The sequence below is a fragment of the Martes martes genome (assembly GCF_963455335.1).
Source record: "Martes martes genome assembly, chromosome: 15".
NCBI lineage: Eukaryota > Metazoa > Chordata > Mammalia > Carnivora > Mustelidae > Martes > Martes martes.
This window is the reverse complement of record NC_137903.1, coordinates 24,633,854-24,654,398: the sequence shown is the minus strand read 5'-3', so window position 1 is coordinate 24,654,398 and position 20,545 is coordinate 24,633,854. Positions and strand designations below refer to the sequence as shown.

The following is a 20,545-nucleotide window of genomic DNA, read 5'->3' as shown; positions in this document are numbered from 1 at the left end:
TCTTAAATCTTGAGTGATAACAGGGCTCTATGTTCTTAACACAACTCATGCAAAAGGGAAGAAAACAGCAGCTCCAGCCACAGATGTATTTCCACGGTGAGCCATGGATACATCAAGGACCATAAAACACTGAGCAGGACTCAGCCTAAGGGAAGGCTTTCTAACCTTTTTAAGAGAATATAAAGGTAGATCACTGCCATTTGTTGTTTACCCCAGAAAGGATCTTCTGTTACGTGTTTTGCCTATTTATTTGTGTTCTTTAACTTTAAACTTATGATTTTTTTCCCAAAAAATAGGGTGTATATATATATATATTTTAAAAGATTTTATTTACTTATTTGACAGAGATCACAAGTAGGCAGAGAGGCAGGCAGAGAGAGAGGAAAGGAAGCAGACTCCCCGCTGAGCAGAGAGCCCTATGCGGGGCTTGATCCTAGGACCCTGGGATCATGACCTGAGCCAAAGGCAGAGGCTTCAACCCACTGAGCCACCCAGGTGCCCCAATTGGGTATATATTATTAATCCAATTTTACAAGTGAAAAAACTGAGGATCAGAGAGGTTAAACAACTTCCCTCAAGTCACACAGCTACCAAGTAGTGTAGCGGGGTTTAAATCTGAATATATCTGATTCTGAAGCCATGATTCTACAGTGATTAATTTGTCATGAACAGGGAGGTGACATCCCAGAGACCTATAAAATTCTGCTTTCTTTGTTTGACAGTAAGATCATTTCACCCTCATGTCTTGTCCACTACCAAATCTCAGTCCTGGGGGTTTAGCTTGTGACCCACCAAAAGCCTGCGATCGACCTTCCTTGCCTTCCTGGTATGATCACGGAAACCGCAACAAGAGTCTTAGGTTGGTGTCATTTAAGGTTTAACAGCAAAGAAATTGTCCTTGCAAAATGGTCCTCATTGGTTGCCCTATATCCCATCCACAATCCCTTAATCTAGGGCCACATCACACACAGATTCAAAGATGGGCCAGGCTGGAAGGGACCTTTGCCAATATCTAGAGACCTGCTTCTTCATCTTCTAGAGGAAGAGCAGGAGTTACCTGATGGGAAAGTGGGTTGTCAGAGCTCATGCAGCAAGTGAATGCGAGAGGTGGAACTCGAACCCAGGCCTCTTGACTCCCTTACCAGTGCTCTTTCCATGCTACCAGGCCTCGTGCGTATTTGTGGTATTTAAATGCGAGTTCACATGGAGATAAAGAAACTACTAATCTCTTCCATCTACGTAAACCGTCTGCAGAGAGGAGCGGGGTAGAGCCCTGCAGAGAAAGATAGAAGGTGCTATCTGCTGCTTCACTCCGCTCTCCGCAACTGAGCTAGATGATAATCTCTGAGCAGCTTGCCCCCGCCCGGCTGGAAATGGTGAAACATTTGTGACTGACCTCCAATGACCAAGAAGCTTCTGGGTGGGGCTAGGAGGGGTTGGTGGCGACGCTGTTTCCATCAGGACGTTGCTGAAACACAAGCTGGGGTCAGACGTTGCTTGTGGTCCCACGGTAAGTAGCCTCTGGGGAGGTGGATTTTTAAATTAGTTGGAGGAGTGTGTGTCTGTGAACATAGGTGTAGAGGTCTCAGAGGGGATTCTCTGCCTGTGTGCTGGGATTGCAGAGTGTGGATTTCACTTGCATTCGGCTTGGAGTGGACCTAAGATTGAACGGTTTGTACTTGATGGACTTTAGTCTCTTGTTCCCAAGACCTAAGATGTGTGTGCGGTAACAGCCGTGGCAATCAGGGCTCAGGCTAGAAGCTGTGTAGACCTTGGATCCAGACAGAGCTAGATCCAAGGAACTCTGCTAAATCTGTGTAAGCCTCAGTTTCTCCATCTGTAAAATGGGTGTCCAACCACCCACCTTCCACGTTGCTCTGAGGATAACAGACAAGTAGTAGATTTGGTGCCTAGTGAAGCGTTCCATCAATAATAGCCATTAATTAATCATTCTTGTTAAGTCAATGGGGAACTTGATCCCGGAGAACGTCTCCTTGCAGAACTATTGTCTTTAAGATTTGTTCTGAGTTGCAAAAGACTGGCATATGTGGAGGGACGGGACTGGGGTGGCAATTTGAAAACGTTATGAGTGGGAGTCAGAGACTGCACACTGTCACAAGGAAAGTTGTGGAACAACGGCAAAGAGTGATATGTGACCCTTACGTAGAGTTTATCCTGCGCCCAGAACCATCCTAAGAGCTTTGCATAGACTAATTCATTTTGTCCACACAGCAACCCTGAAGATGCTGGTGCTATTAACAGCTTCTCTTACAGTTAAGGCAACTGAGGCACAGAGGTGTTAAGTGACTTGACTGAAGTCAGACAGGGAAAGAAAAGCTTCTGGAGAACGTTAGCGCACAAGAGCACGCTTAGAGCCGTCCTCTGGGAGTTCAGGAGGCGCAGGGCTCACGAGTGCCCATGAGGTGCTCATGGAGAACTTGGTGATGGGCCAACCTGTTTCTCGCTCTGTATACTGACCTTGTTGTTTGAGCTGTGGCAACTCTGCTCAAAACGATACAGTGAGTGGGATAGGCTGTGCAATTGGCGGGACCCAGGGCAAATGAAAATCTGGGGTTCCTTGTTAAAAAATGATTAAGGATCTAGAGATGGCAAGACCAGAATCGTAAACCAATCCAGGGGCCCTCGCCTGACTAGACTACATAGGCGGCAGGCCCTGAGACCCAACAGTGAGGCAGGAACAGTGGAAACTTTCACAGTCTCACTTACCCCCTGTGACAAACTCTAGGAGGGAGACATTTGACTTCGCAATTAGCAGAGGGGAAACTGAGTCTCAGGGATGTTGAGTGGCCCCTCCAAGGTTAAATAGTGTTTCTTCTGGATAAATGGCTTGAATTGCAGTGTGTACAGAATGTGACAAAACGTGACAGAATGATTTGGCCCTTTCAGTTTACCGGGAGCTTTTTGGGGCCAGCAAAACAGATCTATGAATACTGCTGAAGTTGCTTGCGATTTTCCGGGTACTTGCTAATTTAGGCTTAGAACTAAGTTGCATTCAGGTTGCACTGATCTCAAGTAATTGCTGATAGAAAATGCCTTCCCCCAGACTACGAATTCGAGATTTTGAGTAATCTGTTTTCTTTCTTAAAACTTGGCTGTGCCTGTCCCTATAAATGTGTTTTACCAGAGATGCGGCAAATCTGGTGAAACTCAGACTTGCTATTTCTGGTTAACTTGAGTGTCTCATCACTTATGTCCATGTTACACTCAGGGCATTCTAGAACAACACCACGTCGGAACTGGATCTATTTAGCACACCACCCCCCTCGGTTTTAGACAGAGAAACTGAGGCTCAGAAAGAAATGACATGTCCGAGGTGGCTGAATTTGCAAAGTCACCAAGCTGGAGAGCTGATCAGCGTTCTCGTTTCTCATTCCAGATTATGTCCCAGCCCCCGGGGGTGAGCCCCCTGCCATGGTAACCAGTGCTGGAGGGAATCCAGAGAAGATTTTTCTGACGCTCAGGACAAAGGTGATGCCCTAACTCTCTGTTGTCCCCTTTCCCATGGTGTCTGGCAGACGGCACTCCTCCCTTCTCACTGTTGGATACTTTGACCTTTTCTGTCCGCTGATGCGTGGACACGGCAATAGTCATAGGAGCAGGGACTGTTTAGGACTGAGGACTTCCCAGGACCATATGGCTTCGTATCTTCGGTTGCTTATAACTCTCATTTAAAAATCATGGGTGAAGGGCACCCGGGGGGCTCAGTGGGTTAAAGCCTCTGCCTTCAGCTCAGGTCATGATCCCAGGGTCCTGGGATCGAGCCCCCCATTGGGCTCTCTGCTCAGCATGGAGCCCGCTTCCCACCCCACCCCCTGCCGCGCCTGCCTCTCTATCTACTTGTGATCTCTCTGCCTAATAAATAAATAAAATCTCTAGATTTTAGAAGTGGGTGCATTGTAATAGGTAAGCCAGTTTGTGTTGAACCCTCTGTTTGTCTCTGAGGAGGATCCCTCCCTGTTGAGCACCTCTATATGCAGGCACTTGACTAACCTTCTTAAATATTGTGTGCAGTACGGTGAACGCTGGCCCCAAAATAGGGTTTGAATTCTGTCCTCTCCGTGAGGGATTAAAGTCCGGTTTTCTCATATGTAAAATTGGGACAATAGTAGCTACCTCATAAGTTTGTTATTCTGATAATTAAACAAGATAATTTATGGGGGCATCTGGCTGGCTCATCAGTAGAGCTCGTGACTCTCAATCTGGGGTCCTGAGCTCGAGCCCCACTTTGGGCACGGAGCCTCCTTTAAAAAAACTCAAAAAATAAAAAATAGTAAGATAATTTATGCAAAATGTTTTGCATGCTGCTAGCATATAACAAGCCCACAACGTGTGTGAGGTAAGAAAATGAAACAGACGCTGTCCCCATTTTTCAGATAGAACACTGAGGCCCAGGGAGAGAAAGAGAGAAAGCAACTCATAGCCAGGAAGGCCAGAGCTGAAATTCCAAACCCAAGCCACCAAGTGGCTTGGCCAAGGGACTTGGCCACCAAGTCCCCACTCCTCACCGTCTTCCTGCACCGATGTCAAGGCTGCCTTACAGTGAATCCAGCTTTCTCCCACAGTATCTTATTCTGGGTGGAAGCCCGCCCAAGACAGTGGCTTCCCCTAGTCAGGGCTGACAGACGCATTTCGCTGGACTGTCCTGTCCCTCCTCCTCCATCATCCATTGCCTGTTCTTCGAAGTTCCCACTCTGACTCCTTTCTCAGTGTTCTGTGGAGTGGGGATCACTTTTTCCTCCAAGACAGTACATATTACAGACATCGTGCCTTCATCCAACTTAGTTGGGCCATCTCTTCTGCTTCTCGATTTTTTCTATATTCATGTCTTGGTTTTTCAGGTACAGTGAGAGCTTTTGAATGTTCAGACGGCGTTCTCCCTTTCGTCCTGTCCATCACACTATTTCACACAGAGCCACACACCTAGACCACTCAATAGATATTTAATTGGAACTCACCCATGTAGCTGAATATCTCAATGTTTTATTAACATAGTAAGATACAATTTATGTAAATAAATTTTTTATGTAGATAAATTTAGTGCTATGCTAATTGAGGGACTCAGAGTTTCTGGGCTGGTTTCAATATTCTTAAAGTATTTTTTTTTTCCTGGTGCGCCTCGCTGGCTCGGTCATTAAGCGTATGCCTTCGGCTCAGGTCATGACCTCAGGGTCCTGGGATTGAGCCCCACTTCCAGCACCCTGCTCAGCAGGAAGCCTGTTTCTCTCTCTCCCACTCCCCCTGCTTGTGTTCGCTCTCTTGCTGTGTCTCTCTCTGTCAAATAAATAAATGTAAGTAAAATCTTTTTTTAAAAAGTATTCTTTTTCTGATTAGAAAAAAGATATGTTAACTGCAGAAAACTTTGACAATGACAGATAGTATAAAGAGTTAAATAAAACCCACAATACCCAGTTTTGTTAACATTTAGGTATATTTTCTTCTTTTTTCCCTTTTGTAACAAAGTACATTTAAATGAAATCCCTGATTCAATTTCCATAAGTTTATATTTGTGAACAAATCTATATTTGATATGCAAAATTACTGTCAGTGAACTATTCTGGATTTGATGAACTGAATCAGGTGACTGGGGGTTATTACTAAACTAATGTAAAAGACAAAAGAGTTGAATGACCCAAAACGTTCTTTTTTGTACAAGGTTTTATTCTTTTAATATTTTTAATATGTTTTGTATGTAGCTAAATATAAGTGCATGATATATCTTCATGGAACAGACTCCTTCTCCAGATTAATTTTTTCTCAATGTAATTTTAAATGTTGGTGTAACATTCCATTCTGTACCTTCACCGTGATTTATTTAATCTTTGTTTTTCAATGAAATAGTTTCCCATTTTCGCTTTTATAATTAGTAGTGGGTAAGACTACCTTGTAATAGCAGCTTTGGTCCCATTCCGGATTGTTTGTAAATTGTCCCATGCCTTTTACCCATTTGCCATTTGGGGGTGTAGGGTTTTTCTTAAGAATTTTTGGGAAAAAAATCTAAAACCTTTTAAAGTTATACATAGCACACGCTCGTTCTAGTGTTTTTATCGATTTGCCTTCAAATTTTGTTTATTTGACTTAAACATATGAAGTTTTAATATTTTCGAGTCAAATCTATTTTTCCTGTTGCTTTGTGATTTCTTCCATTGCATATAAGCTGAGAAAGTTTTCTCTCATGCAGGATTTAAGAACTGTTACTGAATATGTGAACATCCAATCCATTTCCTTCTACTTAATGTCTACTTGAAAATACTTACTTCTTTAATGCCTTTGGAATTATTTTGTTACATCCCATCTGGATGCAAGCTATTTTTTTGCTTTTCTTATAGGTAGCTAATTCATTATTCCGTGCGTGACATTTCTTAAATGACACTTTCCTTTCCTCCCACTGCTTTGTGAGCCACTTTTGTGATTTATTTATTATACATCCTAGCAAATTTTTTTCAAGTCTATACCACCCTTTAAAAGTGGTATGTTAGGGGGCACCTGGGTGGCTCAGTGGGCTAAAGCCTCTGCCTTCGGCTCAGGTCATGATCCCGGGGTCCTGGGGTCGAGCCCCACATCGGGCTCTCTGCTCAGCAGGGAGCCTGCTTCCTCCTCTCTCTGCCTGCCCTCTCTGCCTACTTGTGATCTCTATCTGTCAAATAAATAAATAAAATCTTAAAAAAAAAAAAAGTGGTATGTTAGGCAGTTCCTGGGTGGCTCAGGCCTTAGGCGTCTGCCTTCGGCTCCGGTCATGAGGTCATGATCCCAGGGTACTAGGATAGAGCCCCGTGTCGGGCTCCCTGCTCAGCATGAAGCCTCCTCTCTCTCCCACTCCCTCTACTTGCATTCCCTCTCTTGCTCTCTCTCTCTGTCAGATAAATAAATAAAATCTTTAAAAAATAAAAAAAAAATTTCAAAAAGTGGTATGTCAGGGGGCACCCGGGAGATGCAGTCGACTGAGGGACCAGCTCTTGGTTTGGGCTCAGGTCGTGATCTCAGGGTGGCGAGATGGAACTCCACGAGTTTCTCCATCTCTCTCTGTTCCCCCTGCGCTCTCTCCCTCCCTCTCTCTCTCTCTCTCTCTCACTCAAATAAATAAATAAATCTTAGGAAAAATAAAAGTAGTATGTCAGGAACCTGCCTGGTCAAAATTCCTTTTCACATATGTTCTAGCTCTTCTCAACTGTTACTTTTCCCCCCCTGGGGAAATTTGAGATTTGATTTGGAGTTGTAAAAAATTCTCACTGTAGTTTTGATTGGAGTTATTCAGAACCAACAAATTCATTTCCAAGTGATCTTTTTCAGTCTTCTGGGTTCCTGATCTGAAATATCATGTGTCTATTAGTTAATGTCTTTTTTAATTTTTTATTTATTTTTTTAAAGATTTTATTTTTAAGTTTCTGCACCCAACGTGGGGCTCAAACTCACAACCCTGAGCTTAAGAGTCGTGTGTTCCCCTGAATGAGCCAGCCGGATGCCCCAATTTTTAGATATCTCAGTACCTTTTTATTACTTTCTTCAAATTATTCTTCACATTATTCTCAGCTCTATCTGGTGTGATGGCTGCTGAGGCGCCTGGTTCTCCCTGCCTGCAATTCCATTTCCTAACTGGTTATGGCTGATATAAAAGGGAGAAGAGCTGATAATTTTAGAATATTATCGTGCCTCAGGACTTTCTCAAATACTCTCATCAATTCCACTACTTTTTCGATCAGTTCTTTGGGGATTTCTAGGTATATAATCACGTCTTTTGCAAATAAGGATGAATTTGACTTGCCTTTGCCCCAAACCATGACTTTATTGCTTTCATGTATCAGTTCATAGCTCAGGCTCCAGCACGAGCCTGCCTGGGCACCCAGCCCTGTTAACTCTTCTTATCGTCTTGAGCGAGTTATTTAACCTCTCCTTGTCTTCGTTTTGCCCTCTGTAAAATGGAAATAATAATTATACCTGAATTTAAAAAAAAAAAAGAAAAGGAAAAGGAAAAAATAGTACCTACCCCTTCGGTGGCTGTGAGAATTAGACGAATGATATATAGAAAAGTGTCCCCAAGCCAGCCCAGTAACTATTCCATGCCCTTATGATTATTGGAGGTTGGAGGCTGAAGGGACGTCCAACTTCCCAGAGTTAGAATTGCCAAGATTAATTTTTTAAAATGATTACAGCAGACATCCTTTTTCTCAAATAACTGCTAAAACATTTTACCACTTGGTAAGATGTTGATTATTGGTATAGAAGAGATAGTCTTTATTATGGCAAGAAATAAGTCTCATATTCTTATTTTATTAACTTATGAAAAAAAAACGAGTATCTGACTTCATCCAACGATGGTTTGGGGCATATTATGGAGATCATCATTCCAAAATCTCTATCCACTGATGCTCTCTTCATATTCTGTAAGAGGCATATTCTGTAAATTACAGTTCCCTGTAATGATTGAGAGCTGTGCTTGGTTTGCTGTTTGGCTCTTCCAGCAGCGGGGGAGGGGGGTGGAGAAGGGGGGTGGGAACCAGGGAAAATTATTCACCTTCCCAAGCCTTTTATGGTCCCGTCTAGGAAATCGGGATCATGTCTATTCTCGCAGAGCGAGAGCACAAAAGAGCATGGTAAATACTCAACACCAGTTTTCATTATTGTCGTAGTTGACTTCCTGGATGTCCCTGGAGTAACTTCTTGGTATTATCTTATATTTACTTCTGTATTCATAAGTGACATGATCCGGCAGAGTTTTCCATCTTTTCTGTGACCTGGAACTGTACAATAGCACGGAAATTATGTGTTCCTAAAAACTCATTTTCTAAAACTATTTGGACACAAATTTTGAGTCGATTAATTCCAATAATGCTTTTATTTTCTAGAGTCATTTGTTGCATGCTTATTATTATTATGGGACAAAAGCTATAATAAGTACTTCACGTAGCTCCTCTTGTCATCCTCAGAAGCAAGTATCATTTATATCTGTCTTACTGAAACCTGAGAACTAGTTATTATTGGTCCCATCATACAGATAAGAAAACTGAGGCTCTGAGGAGCTCAAAACTAGACCAAGTTCATGCAGGAATGAGCAGGGATGTGAACCTAAGCTGACTGCCATTCTCTGCTTTTCGTGGCTAAATAGCACACTGCCTCCAGATGTCTTTCTTGTTACTTTGTTTTGATTTGGGTCTCTTTAAGTTTCCTGTGCCTTATGGAATCAATTTTTCTAATTTATATTTTTCTAGGAAATCATTATTTTTATTGAGATTTCATTTTAAAAAAACACCTTAGTAGCCTCATAATTTCTGATCTCCTCTGTTTCTGTGGCTTTATTCATTATAAGTTTGGCTTATTTATGTTACCTCCTTTTCTTGATTATTCCAAAGTGCATATTAAATTAGGGGAGAAAAGTCTAGTAATGTGGAGGAGAATGGATGATATTAGAAAATGGAAACAGATTTTTTTCTTTTAAAATATCCCATTTCCATCCAAATTTGTTTCTCTTCCCCTTTCTTTACTTCGGTCTTTTTTTTTTTTTTTTTTTTTTTTTTTTTTTTTTAAGATTTCATTAGCTTATTTGACAGACAGAACACAAGGAAGGGGAGCGGCAGGCAAAGTGAGAAGCAGGCTCCCCGCTGAGCAGGGAGGCTGATGTGGGGCTCGATCCCAGGACCCTGGGATCATGACCTGTGCCAAAGGCAGATGCTTAACTGACTGAGCCACCCAGGCACCCCTTCAGTCTTTAAAAAAACAGAATACTTGGATCTCGAAAGAGCCTGAGGAGGACTTTCAAGTGCCCAGCCGCTCATTCGCCAGGGTCTAGAAAGGACGTCTACTTATCCCAGCTCCACAGCGAGGGAGCGAGGGAGCGGCAGGGCTGGGAGAAGCAGCTCGACTTTCATCCCTTTGGCTTTGTTCTCTCTCCACACCATTCAGCTATGCTATGGCTCAAAATTTTAATTTTAAAAATAAGCTAATGAAGATTGCAGAAAAAGTCTTTTTAAGGGATGCCTGGGTGGGTCAGTCAGTTAAGTGTCTGCCTTTCGCTCTGGTCATGATCCCAGGATCCTAGGATCGAGTCCCCCGGCATCGGGCTCTTCTCAGTGGAGACACTGCTTCCTCCTCTCCCTCTGCCTGCTGCTTCCCCTGCTTCTGCTCACTCTCGATCTGTTAAAAAAAAAAAAAATCAATAAAGCCCTAACTATATTGATAGCCATTATTGATTACTGCAATCCGTGTGGTTTTCATAGAAATCGTCTATTGTGCTCTTGTTTTAAACCACTCTTCGTAGAGTGACTCTCTCCGAAGAAAGTGTGTCAGGCGGGAACGCAGCGTGTCCTTATTATTTCACGGCAACGTTGGGTTGTACCAACTAAAGACCCCTCTAGCATTAGAAAGGGGAAGCGGAAAGATGGGATCCAGGTGTACCCGGAGGTCTTGGGATTTCCAGGCAGGCCTGAAGTGAACAGAGGAAATGCTTCCAGCACTTTTCTGGATTGTGGTTGCCAGGTCCTTGGCCGGATGCTACATCAGTGTTGGTTCGGGTGTCAAAACTCAGCAGGTCAAAGAGAGCAAGACAGTCCCAATCTTGATGATGGGATGAGCCAGTGGCAAACTCTCTCATGGTCCAGGCACTTTTTTTCACAACCTAATTACCCTAACTTGCTCATTTCCTGGTTATTTGGTATGTGTGTGGGGGGGGGGGGGTGCAAATGAGCAGATGTTTTTGCCCACTGTCTGATCAGCAATCTGCAATTAGACCCCAAGGAACAACCTGTTCGTTGTGGTTAGGGGCCATTAGCCACTTAAATAATGACATCTGTCATCATTTTTGTACCTCATCCTGTCCCAGTTCTTATCTTCAAACTATACTCGACACGAGTGCCTGAGTTTCCTCAAATAGACCGGCTCAATTCTAATAGCTCTACTCTAGGCGCCATCTTGGTGAAGTGTTTCAGATCTTCCTCCATTTACAGTGGGGTTAGGTCCCGATAATCCCACTGCAAATTGAAAGCGTCCGAAGCCTGAACTGCATTTACTCTACCTAACCTACCAAACGTGGCTTCGCCTAGCCCATCTTAAACGAGCTCAGAACACTTACATTAGCCTATGGTTGGGCAAAGATCATCCGACACAGAGCCTATTGTATAATAAAGTGTTGAATATCTCATGTAGCTTATTGAACCCAGCATTGAAAGCAAACAACAGAATACGTATAGGGGTGCGGAAGGGTCATGAGTGTATCAGTTGTTGACCCTTGTGATCGCACAGCTGACAGGAAGCTGCCCGGCATCAGACAAGGTACTGCACGGTGTCTGGCCAGCCTGCAAACAGATCCAGATTCAAAATTCCAAGCACGTTTTCTGCTGAATGGGTGTGCTTTCCCACCACTGTCACATCTAAAAATCAAGTCAAATTGTCAAGGGGGCCCAACCATAATCACTGAGTGCTTCCCCCATGCCTAGCATTGTATACCGGTCTTTAGAAACAGCATAACGCACTGAGCCCACACAAGAACTCGGTGAGGCAGAGGCTGTCATTCTCCCCATCTCACAGGTACAGAGGCTGAGGTACTGAGAAGTTTAATAATTCCCAGTTAGAAGGGGAGAGAACTTGCATTCTATCCGACATCTGTTGGACTTTAGGCTTGATCCTGGCACAGGTACAGTGTGTCATTTCGCTGGTAAGATGTTTGTAATATATGAAAACGATGGAAGGAAGTAGAGGCGTTATAATTTAATATAAAGAGCCAAAAGAAGATACCGGTTTTAAAATAATGGAGCGTTGATTTAATGCAGTGATTCTCAACTGGGGGCAAGAGTTGCTGCCTCAGGGTGGGGCTTTTAGAAATGTGTAGGGCCTTTCTGGGTCATTTTGGTTGTCCCATTAACCTATTAGGATAGTGGTCTCCCGGGATGTTGAAATGTCCAGCACAGCGGAAAAGAGTTCTAGACAACAATGAAAGATCCGTTGGAGCTAGATCTCAGAAAAAGTGCTCAGAATAAAGAGGAATAGTAGTAACTCACAATGAAGCCATCAAACTCAAGGGTAGCACACTCAAATGGCTTCAGGGGTCGGTCAGGGACATAAAAGTACATATCCTTCTCAGGGCCTCCCAATCCAAGTCTTGAAAGGACCTCATCAAACAGAATCACCAAGGCACCAAATTTGGCCTGCGGGCCTCCAGTTTGGAGCTTTTTAATGGAGGTTTTTCTGACCTGGAAACATGTTTACGATACATTCAGTGACGAGGAAAAGCTGCCGATCAGTACGATGCCGTGTTTAGAAAAGACCGTATACATGCACACATGTATTTACACGTGCACATAGAGAGAGTACCTATAGTTATGAGAATATGTAGAAAATGTTACAGAATAAAATGCGGGTGATTTTGTGAAATGTTTTGCTTATTTGCATTTTAAATTCCACCACAAATGTCTGTTGGTTGTTTGATTTTTAATAAATAAGGAGAGAGAGGAGCCTTAAAAAAAAATTAAAATTCGAGTGTGGTTTCAGAACACAGCCCTTAGTGGCTTTCTGGCCATTCCTTCTGATGAAAGAAGGAGAATAATTTCTGTGATTAAGGACAAATGAGACATTGAAGATGAAGTAATCAATACTAAACCACTAGAGCCTTTAAAACTGGAACAACACTGTTGGTTTCCCAGACACGCTGGCCTGGCTTCTAGCTCCTTTCTGTGATTTTCATGTCTTTTGTGATTCAATAAAGCTCTTCTGTTAAAGTCCAATCTCCCTTTTGCAGCTGCCCCGGAAATCAATACTGGAATTTGCTTGAGAAATCAATACCTGTCAAAATTTTAGGAGGGCTTATCCAAAATAAGTTGAGAGCAGGGCATTAAAACTCTTACCTATGCCTTTCTTCAATCAAGTTGCCCCAGCCTTGAAGATCATTGTTTTTTCCTGAAAAACACCCATTTTGCTTCATCTCCATCGTTTTTGTGTTTTATTTCCAGCTCTGTAAATTTTATTTTGTGCACAAGTCACTTTTAACTGAGCTTTCTTTCTGGAGCTTGCTGATCACTGGGGCTGGGGGTTGGGGGCGATACTGGATTTTCTACGCACTTGTCTGTGGACTTTGGGAACTTTCTGGAGTGTTTTCTCACCTGCCTGTCTGGGTTGTGTCTACCTCCCGCTCCCCTGAACCCCTTCTAACCAGAGCATAATGCTCATGAGGCAACCCAACATATTCAACTTGAAAAGTAAAGGGTAATATTAGGTGCCTTCGGGAGACATAGCTAGAACTTATTATATAGGAAAGGGGGCGGGTTAAGGAAGTAGGATGAATAAATTGGATTTGTGTCGTTTCCAACATTTGATCTTGTGAAGTCATGGCCAAGGACTAGCTTGTTACTGTGTGAAAGAAGATGGTGGCATTTTCTCTCTGGAAACTTCCAACTGGCCAACACCCACAGGCCTGGAGAGGCCTCCGTGGCAAACCCCACACATCTTCCTGCCCAACACTGCCTTCTCTCTCTTTTGACTCTTGGTCCCAGTTCTGACCTTAGAAAACCCCTGTGTGAGAACCACAATTAAAACAAAAGTTTTCAGGACTTTCCACACCACCCTTAGCTCTTGGAAACCTCAATGACAGTGAAAGTCTTGTAAAGGTTTACGGTGTACAACAGGACACTGGGGGGTTGTGCCCCCATCTCAGGATGGAGTAAGTATCCTTTCAAAAGCTTTGAAGTTGTCCTGCCTTTGTCTTAGAGTAAACGCCATATTCAGCAAAATGCTGATGAAATGCCTATGCTAATTTTTAAAATCTGCACATTTGTGGACATCCAGAGTCTCGGTCCTAAAACCCCACGAAGCCGCACCCGGTGTGCGTGTGAGCGTGTGCGCGTAGGTGTGTGTATTTAAGATCTGGGTTTCTTCCATGACTCCCTTTCGCTGCATTTGCTTGAGTGGAACCCGTGGCACTTCCGGCAGCAGGCTCCCCGGGAGCGGGGACCAGTGGTTGGACTTGTAGGCTTGAGTTTAGAGCCCAAAGCTAGGACCGGCCGCATACCAGCTGCATAACCTCAGCCGTGTCCCTCTGCTCTCTGAATCCCACAAGCTCGTTATTAGACCGGGGGGGGGGGGGGGCTCACGATCTCTCAGCCCTGGGCCTCATGAAAGAGGTATGAGGGGGCTCAGCACTGTGGCCGACCTCCACCCCGCCCCCCGCTGTTGGGTACAAATACCTAACGACTAGTTACTCTTTCTTTTGTATATTCAGAAACTGCAGTCTGGGGAGAGGAAAGCCAGTGACCCCCGAGCAGCCGAGTTTGCCTGAGGGGAACTGGGGCATAGAGCCCCAGAGTCCTAGCAGCCGCCTTGCCTCCTGCATTTTGTCCTGCGTGCAGACCAGGTGCCCAGCCTGGTGCCCCGCACGTCTCCTCCTTCTACCCCTGGAAGAGCCCGAGCCTCATTGGCCACCCGCGGCAGCCCTGCAAGCCCATCATGCTGACAGAGTGAGTGGGGTTTTCCAATCAGACTCACAGGCATAGCTGGCTTCTGAGCACGCACACCACCCTCCCTGGCTGCCCAGAGAGGCAAAGGCACCAGCTCTGAGACACACAGCATCAACCGATGGCTGTCTCTGGCTGGGGGCCGGGATGGGTGTGTGGCTCTATTAGAATCTCTGCAGCCTCTGACTCCGACCCTTCTCCTGTCCCAACAGAGACATGAAGCTCTGGCACGGCTTAGCGATTGCAGCGGTGTCCCTCATCCTGCAGGCCTGCCTCTTCACGGCCATCGGCTACCTGCTCAGCAGGCACATGGGTAAGTGGCCTTGCATTCCCTTCCTTCCTAGCCACTTGCAGGGTTCCTCCCCGAGCCTCCAGCAAGACAAGCCCCTGAACACCCCTGGAATACCTACTTGAGAATCCACTGGCCAGATCCCCTCTCTGACCTATTTCTGGTTGGGGATGGTGGCCCACAGTCTTTCCACTACCCAGACCTTCTACCCAGAGACCAGCCCCTGCAGTGCTCACGAGGGTGGGCTCATTCAGCTGGGGTCTGACTCATCTTCTTCATCACCGCCAAAGGACTCACTGGCGAAGACATGGCTCTGGGTACGACTGGACTAAGAGACTGGCTTACATTCCTGAAGTGATTCACGATGGAAAATAGAGAAGTTCTGTTCTGGGATGGCATTATAATTAGGAAAAGTAAGATAAAGGCAGTCTAAAATAAAGAAATAAAGGAAGTAAATAATGAAAGTCTTCTCAAGCCATCCATCCCTCCCTCCATCCATCCAGCCAGCCAGCCAGCCATTCGTTCATTCATCACAACAGGGAACAAAACAAAATTCCCTGTCCTTCTATAACTTGCATTCATGGGGGGAACAGACAACAAACCAGATAAACAGGTAATACACACACGTGTTGGATTATGGTGAATGCCAGGGAAGAAGACGATGAAGCAAGGCAAGGAGATAGGAAGGGGATGATGGCCAGCATCACTGACACTGACATGCCAACATTTGAGTATAAACCTCTGGAAGTGAGGAAGCGAGATGCATCTGCAAAGGCCTTGCAGCAAGATGCATCTGCAAAGGCCCTGAGACAGCGAGATGCATCTGCAAAGGCCCTGAGGCAGAAGGGTGTTTGGTAGCGAACAGCAGGAGCAGAGAGGCCAAGGTGGCTGGAACTGAGAGGAACGGTGACGGTGACGCCACGGAGGTCCTTGGAGGCTGGGACTTCAGCCTGTACTCTGAGCGAGGCGAGGGCTGCTGCAGGGTTTTGAATGGAGGCCTGAGGTTTGAAGAGGTCCCTCCAAATGTTTTTGCCCTATTGAGGGCAGCACTCAGAGACAGTGTGTGCTTGCTTGACCTAGAAAGCTGCCACTGTTGACCCTTGCCCTGTCCCCTTTAGCCAAGGAGAGTGAGCGGCTACTGAAAGGGGCCAGGCTCCAGGCCCCAGAGCCCAGCCCTGCCCACCATCAGCCACTTGCTGCCAAGGAGGAGACTCCCAGCATCTCTGTGTCTGAGCCCCGTTATAGGCGTGAGTAATGGGGAGGAAGAGGCGGAGGGGAGCGAACTTGTCCTAAAGCTTCTTCTGCTCTGTCTGGGCCCCCAGGGAGCCGCCCTGCAGCGGCCCTGCTCTGTCCCCGTCTGCCCGACCCCCAGCTGGAGGATCCCTTGCACCCACCTCAGGGAGGGCCTTGCCAGCCTACCTTTTGCAGTAAACCGCTTTTCCTATCACAGGGGGCCCATCTCGCTGGGTTTGTGTGGGTCTGGGTTTGGTCCAGTGTGAGCCACTGCAGAAGGGGTTTGGGGCTGTCTCCGTGCGGTCTTTGTAATCCTATGGTGCCGGTCAGTGGGGCGGCCAAGATGTCAACCGCCTCGGCAGGCCTCTGGCCATGGGATCTGGGTGTTTTAATAAACACGAGTCTTGCTGATGGTTCAAATCCCCATCCCCCGCTGGCGAGTGACCCAGCAGGGACACCACCCTCTCGCTTTCTCTCAGGGCTGGGGAGCTGCACCAGGCCACCGTTCACACAGTGGAAATGGCTGCTTTCACAGCAAGACAACAGCCCACTCTACTCACGCCCCAGAGATCACACTGTTTCTCATGGTTTATCGCCTGGCTGATTTGCATTCACTCCATCTAATTTTAGTTTTTCAGTTGGAGGGATCTGGTGGTCAGGCTTCCCCGGCGCTGAGATAAGAGCCTGTGGGGACCAGAAGAGAGCACTCACGTGAACTCAGTGTTTCCGTGGGAGGAGAGGGGCCCCGGTGTCGCTGGGACCCTGGCCTGAGAGCTTCACCGGAGCCCTGGCCAGAGACTCAGCGACGCTTTGGCTCTCAGGGACCTGGGAGGTGAGGTATCATCCAACCCTCTTGCTTCATGGGGAGCAAAACCAGACGCAAAAAGGGATGTCACCTGCCTAGAGCTAGCGGCGGGTCTAGATCAAAGCCCGTGCGGGTGAGGTCACCGTGGGGGCCGAGCTGTTTGCTAGGGGCTGCGCTGTGTCTGCGTGTGTCTGCTTGCCCCTCCCGACACAGCCCAGCCCTGGGGTGTCAGCTACTGATTTTAGATGGAGCTGGACAGAGCAGTGGTGCCGGGACTCTTGGGCGCATTCCTGACTATTTTGGGGGACCCTTTCTCCTCCCCCTTTCTTCAGTTCCCTTTTTCTCTTCTAGGGGGGCTCTGTATTTCTCTTCCCCGCTTAGCTCTGGGAGGCCGGCCCTGCCTGTCTTTGTTTCCTTCTCCCTTCCATTGTGCCCATCCCCTCCAAATACCCGCTGGATCTCCTTGAAGAACAGTTTCTATTTCTCCCTAGACCACAGCGACACATCCTCAGGCAGCTCTGACAGCTCGGACAGCTCAGGCAGCTCGTCTCCAGCCTGCCAGGTACCAGACACCCCCATCGAGCCCAGCCCGTCGTATGCCATTGGGGTCCTTGCTGCACAAGACTTAGCACCACCCAGGCTGCCCCAGCTACAGAGACAGGAGCAGGGAAGGCAGTCTTCTTGAATCTTTACAGCATCCTTCGGTGATGGGCAGGGGGTGGGAGCAGGCTTACAGCAATGCAGATCATCCACACAAAAGGGGGTCTGAGTGGGTTATAAAAAGGCAAGTGCCAATGGGTCAACTCCTCTTCCCCATACTCCACTCACTGGGCCAAAGTCCCCTTTGAGTCCTGACCTCACTGGGATTCAGTCTCCACATCTTTCCTTAAACCCATGAATCCCCTACAGACAGGAGGCACAAGCGGCGGGCAGTCTTCCCCATCCATCTCCCCCTTCCCGCTCTTCAACCCGGGCGCCTGGGAGCCGGCTTCTTTCCCTTCCAGCTTGAGTTTGGGGAGCCAAGCCTCCTTGAGTGAGAGTTCTGTCCTGGGGATCCCCCCTCCTCTGACCCTGGTAGGAACCTTGACCCCCATGCCTCTGCTTTTTCTCCCCTCTAAGGCCACGAAGAATATGAATTACGCACAAGTGGTCTTTTCCACCACCAAAGGACTAAAAAATGAATCTGCCCTGGACTATGAGAACATCAAAGAAACCACAGATTATGTGAACGTCAATCCAAAAAGCCACAAACCCAATTCCTGGACTTTTGCGAAGCCTGCTGACTCTGAGCCGGTGGAGTACACGCAGGTGGCCCTGTGAGGTCTAGGTCTTTAAGGGGGTGCTGTTCTCCAGAAATTCTCGCACTCACCTTGTAGGGGAATGACTTTTTTTTTTAGCTCATGCAGCAAGAAAGAGTCAGATCAGCTATCAGGAAGAACTTCCACGAGCAGTATGAACGAGGGGAGATATCAGGAGAGAAAGCAGGAAAGTCTTTCTCTATAGAAAATTGTGAAAAAAATTTTAATCAACTATAGTGGAGTTCTGTTTGGCAATCTTACCATTAAATGACTCTTGGAGCTCCTTAATGTTTGGCAACAAGCAACTTCCTTAAAAGTTTTAAATAAAATGGCAATCGCCACGTCTTGGTTTCCTCTTGCCCAACCCGGCGTGCTGCCCCCTTCCAGAGCTGCATCTTGCTGAGTCGTGCTGCCCTGCCCTCAGCACTTTAAGTAGGTCACTTAGAAAGCTCCCCATCATTCAACCTTGGAATTCCCCGTTTCTTAGGAACAAAAGCTGACAGGGCCCTGGTAAATACCAACTAGCAGCCCGATCTGTGATTCCAGGGGACAAAAAATCTCCCCCAATTCAACCCAATAAAGTGCAATCTTTTCTGCTTTGTTGTTTGTTTGTATTAAAACAATGAGGAATAAAAGGGCACTTTCTTAACTGCATGAAGCCCAGCTTGTCTCAAATCAGCTGATGGCATGGTATTTATGGGTAAGGTCCTAGACACAATTTGACTGAATCATGAATGGAGTAAAAGTGTCCACAAGCCTGTCATTTCCTTCCTCTGACACTGCCCTAGAAGTTCTCATCGGTGGAACAGAAGAGTCGACAAAAATAAGGACGATCACTGTTGGAAAGGAGGATAAAATTCGTCATCGTTTGTAGCTACCCTCCTCCTACAAAACCTCAGAGGATTTACTTAACACGTTTTAAAATTGATGATGAGATACACATACAATATGCTTTTTCCAACGGGCAATTAAGACAGGAAGCGAAAAAATTTTTTTTTGCTCACAACAGCTAAACATCTCAAACAGTGGACGCCCCAGGAGCTCCCCTAGCCAAATTCAAACCCCAGAGGAAGGGCATTCAGGACTTGGGAGGATTCGATGGTTACCTGTGCTCCACCTGCTGGCTGCAAACCACCCTTCGCGTCCTGGTATGGAGAGCAGTGGGCAGCTTTCATCTTCCCAGGCTCCTCGTCCCCAAGATGATCTGAAGACTTGGTTTTGGTTTGCGTTTCTGGGGCTGCACAGTTCTGCCTGTTCACACAACCCTCCACCTCTTGGCTCTCATTGTGGTTCCTCTCCCACTCCGATTCGGATGTCTGTGCCCCCTTAAATTCCTATGTCAAAATCCTAACCCCCATGATGGTGGCATTAAGGGTGAGGCCTCTGGGTGTGATTAGATGGGAAGGGTGGTGCTCTCCTGGATGGGATTGGTGCTTTTGTCAAAAAAGACCCCGCAGAACTCCTTAGCTCCTTCGCTTTGTGAGAATACAACCCACGTGACGTCTTCAACCCAGAAGACGGTCCTCACTCCGCCTCGCTGACACCCTGATTTTGGACTTCCAGCCTCCAAAGCTGAGAAAAAGAAAGTTCTGTTGTTTATAAGCCTCCCAGTTTGTGGCATTTTGTTATGGTAACCGGAATGGACTAAGACATCTGCTTAGAAAGCTTTTCCTAGTAGGGAAAAAGAAATTTTATTGAACAAAGGGGAAGAATGAGGAAGAAACACCAACAATGTCACCACCAGCAGCACTGTCTTTGTATCTAGAATTGAAACTCCACTTCTTATTAATCTCTTTCTAAAAAGAAAAAGAGAGAGAGAGAGAATTTAAGGGTGTGTTGACGAGGTTCAGATGAGTTATGATACACCCAAGGGAGGCCGGGCAGGGCCACCGCTGAGACAGGTCCCATACCAGGGGAGGGGACAATTGAAGTAGTGCAGGTAGAGGGCCTCCTTTCTGCAGGATTCTGGAAGGGCCCTGGAATCCAGAGAACCACACATTGAAATAACACTTGAATATCAGGGTGGGTGAGGTCAAGGCACTTAGGACCCAGCTGTGGGGACAGGCAGGAGCTTGTACCAAACATGTGACAGAAGGAAATGAACACAGACCTTATAAATGTTTGGGCAGACTGGGTATGGAATGTTGAGATCAAACATAGTCAGCGAAAATATCCCAGAGAAGGGTGATTTCTGACCTCAGTTTAGAATGAAGGCTGAAAAGTCCATTGAAGGGAGAAGAGGCAGAAGGAAAGGGAGCAGACATGCCCAGTGCAGGCTCCATAAATGCTCCAGGGACTGACCCATCGTGAACCACGGGAGTCTGTGCCGGGGCCCCCTGGAGCAGGGAGCTGATGTCGGCGAGCACAGAGATCTGAATGCCACTGACCATCTGATTAAGGTCTGTAAGGAACTCTGTTATGACTGGCTTCCAAGGTATGATACTTGTAGCAAATAAATATATCTTGGAAG

At 46.3% G+C, this 20,545-nt stretch overlaps 1 protein-coding gene across 1 annotated transcript; it reads left to right on the top strand.

Annotated features, from left to right (window-relative positions):
* The first annotated feature begins 1,460 nt into the window (after nt 1-1,460).
* RHEX (regulator of hemoglobinization and erythroid cell expansion) lies at nt 1,461-18,672 on the top strand. Its single transcript, XM_080824424.1, has 7 exons — nt 1,461-1,510; nt 3,398-3,489; nt 14,219-14,453; nt 14,663-14,763; nt 15,858-15,986; nt 17,269-17,339; nt 17,897-18,672. Exons 3-7 carry the CDS (start codon nt 14,443-14,445, stop codon nt 18,095-18,097), a joined length of 513 nt encoding a protein of 170 aa, XP_080680550.1. The 5' UTR covers nt 1,461-1,510; nt 3,398-3,489; nt 14,219-14,442; the 3' UTR covers nt 18,098-18,672.
* The last annotated feature ends 1,873 nt before the right edge of the window (nt 18,673-20,545 follow it).

Excerpts from the sequence above, each read along its gene's own strand:
- RHEX (XM_080824424.1), top strand. Across the intron at positions 14,764-15,857 it reads CCTGCTCAGCAGGCACATGG|CCAAGGAGAGTGAGCGGCTA; the intron begins GTAAGTGGCCTT and ends TGTCCCCTTTAG. Across the intron at positions 17,340-17,896 it reads GCTCGTCTCCAGCCTGCCAG|GCCACGAAGAATATGAATTA; the intron begins GTACCAGACACC and ends CTCCCCTCTAAG.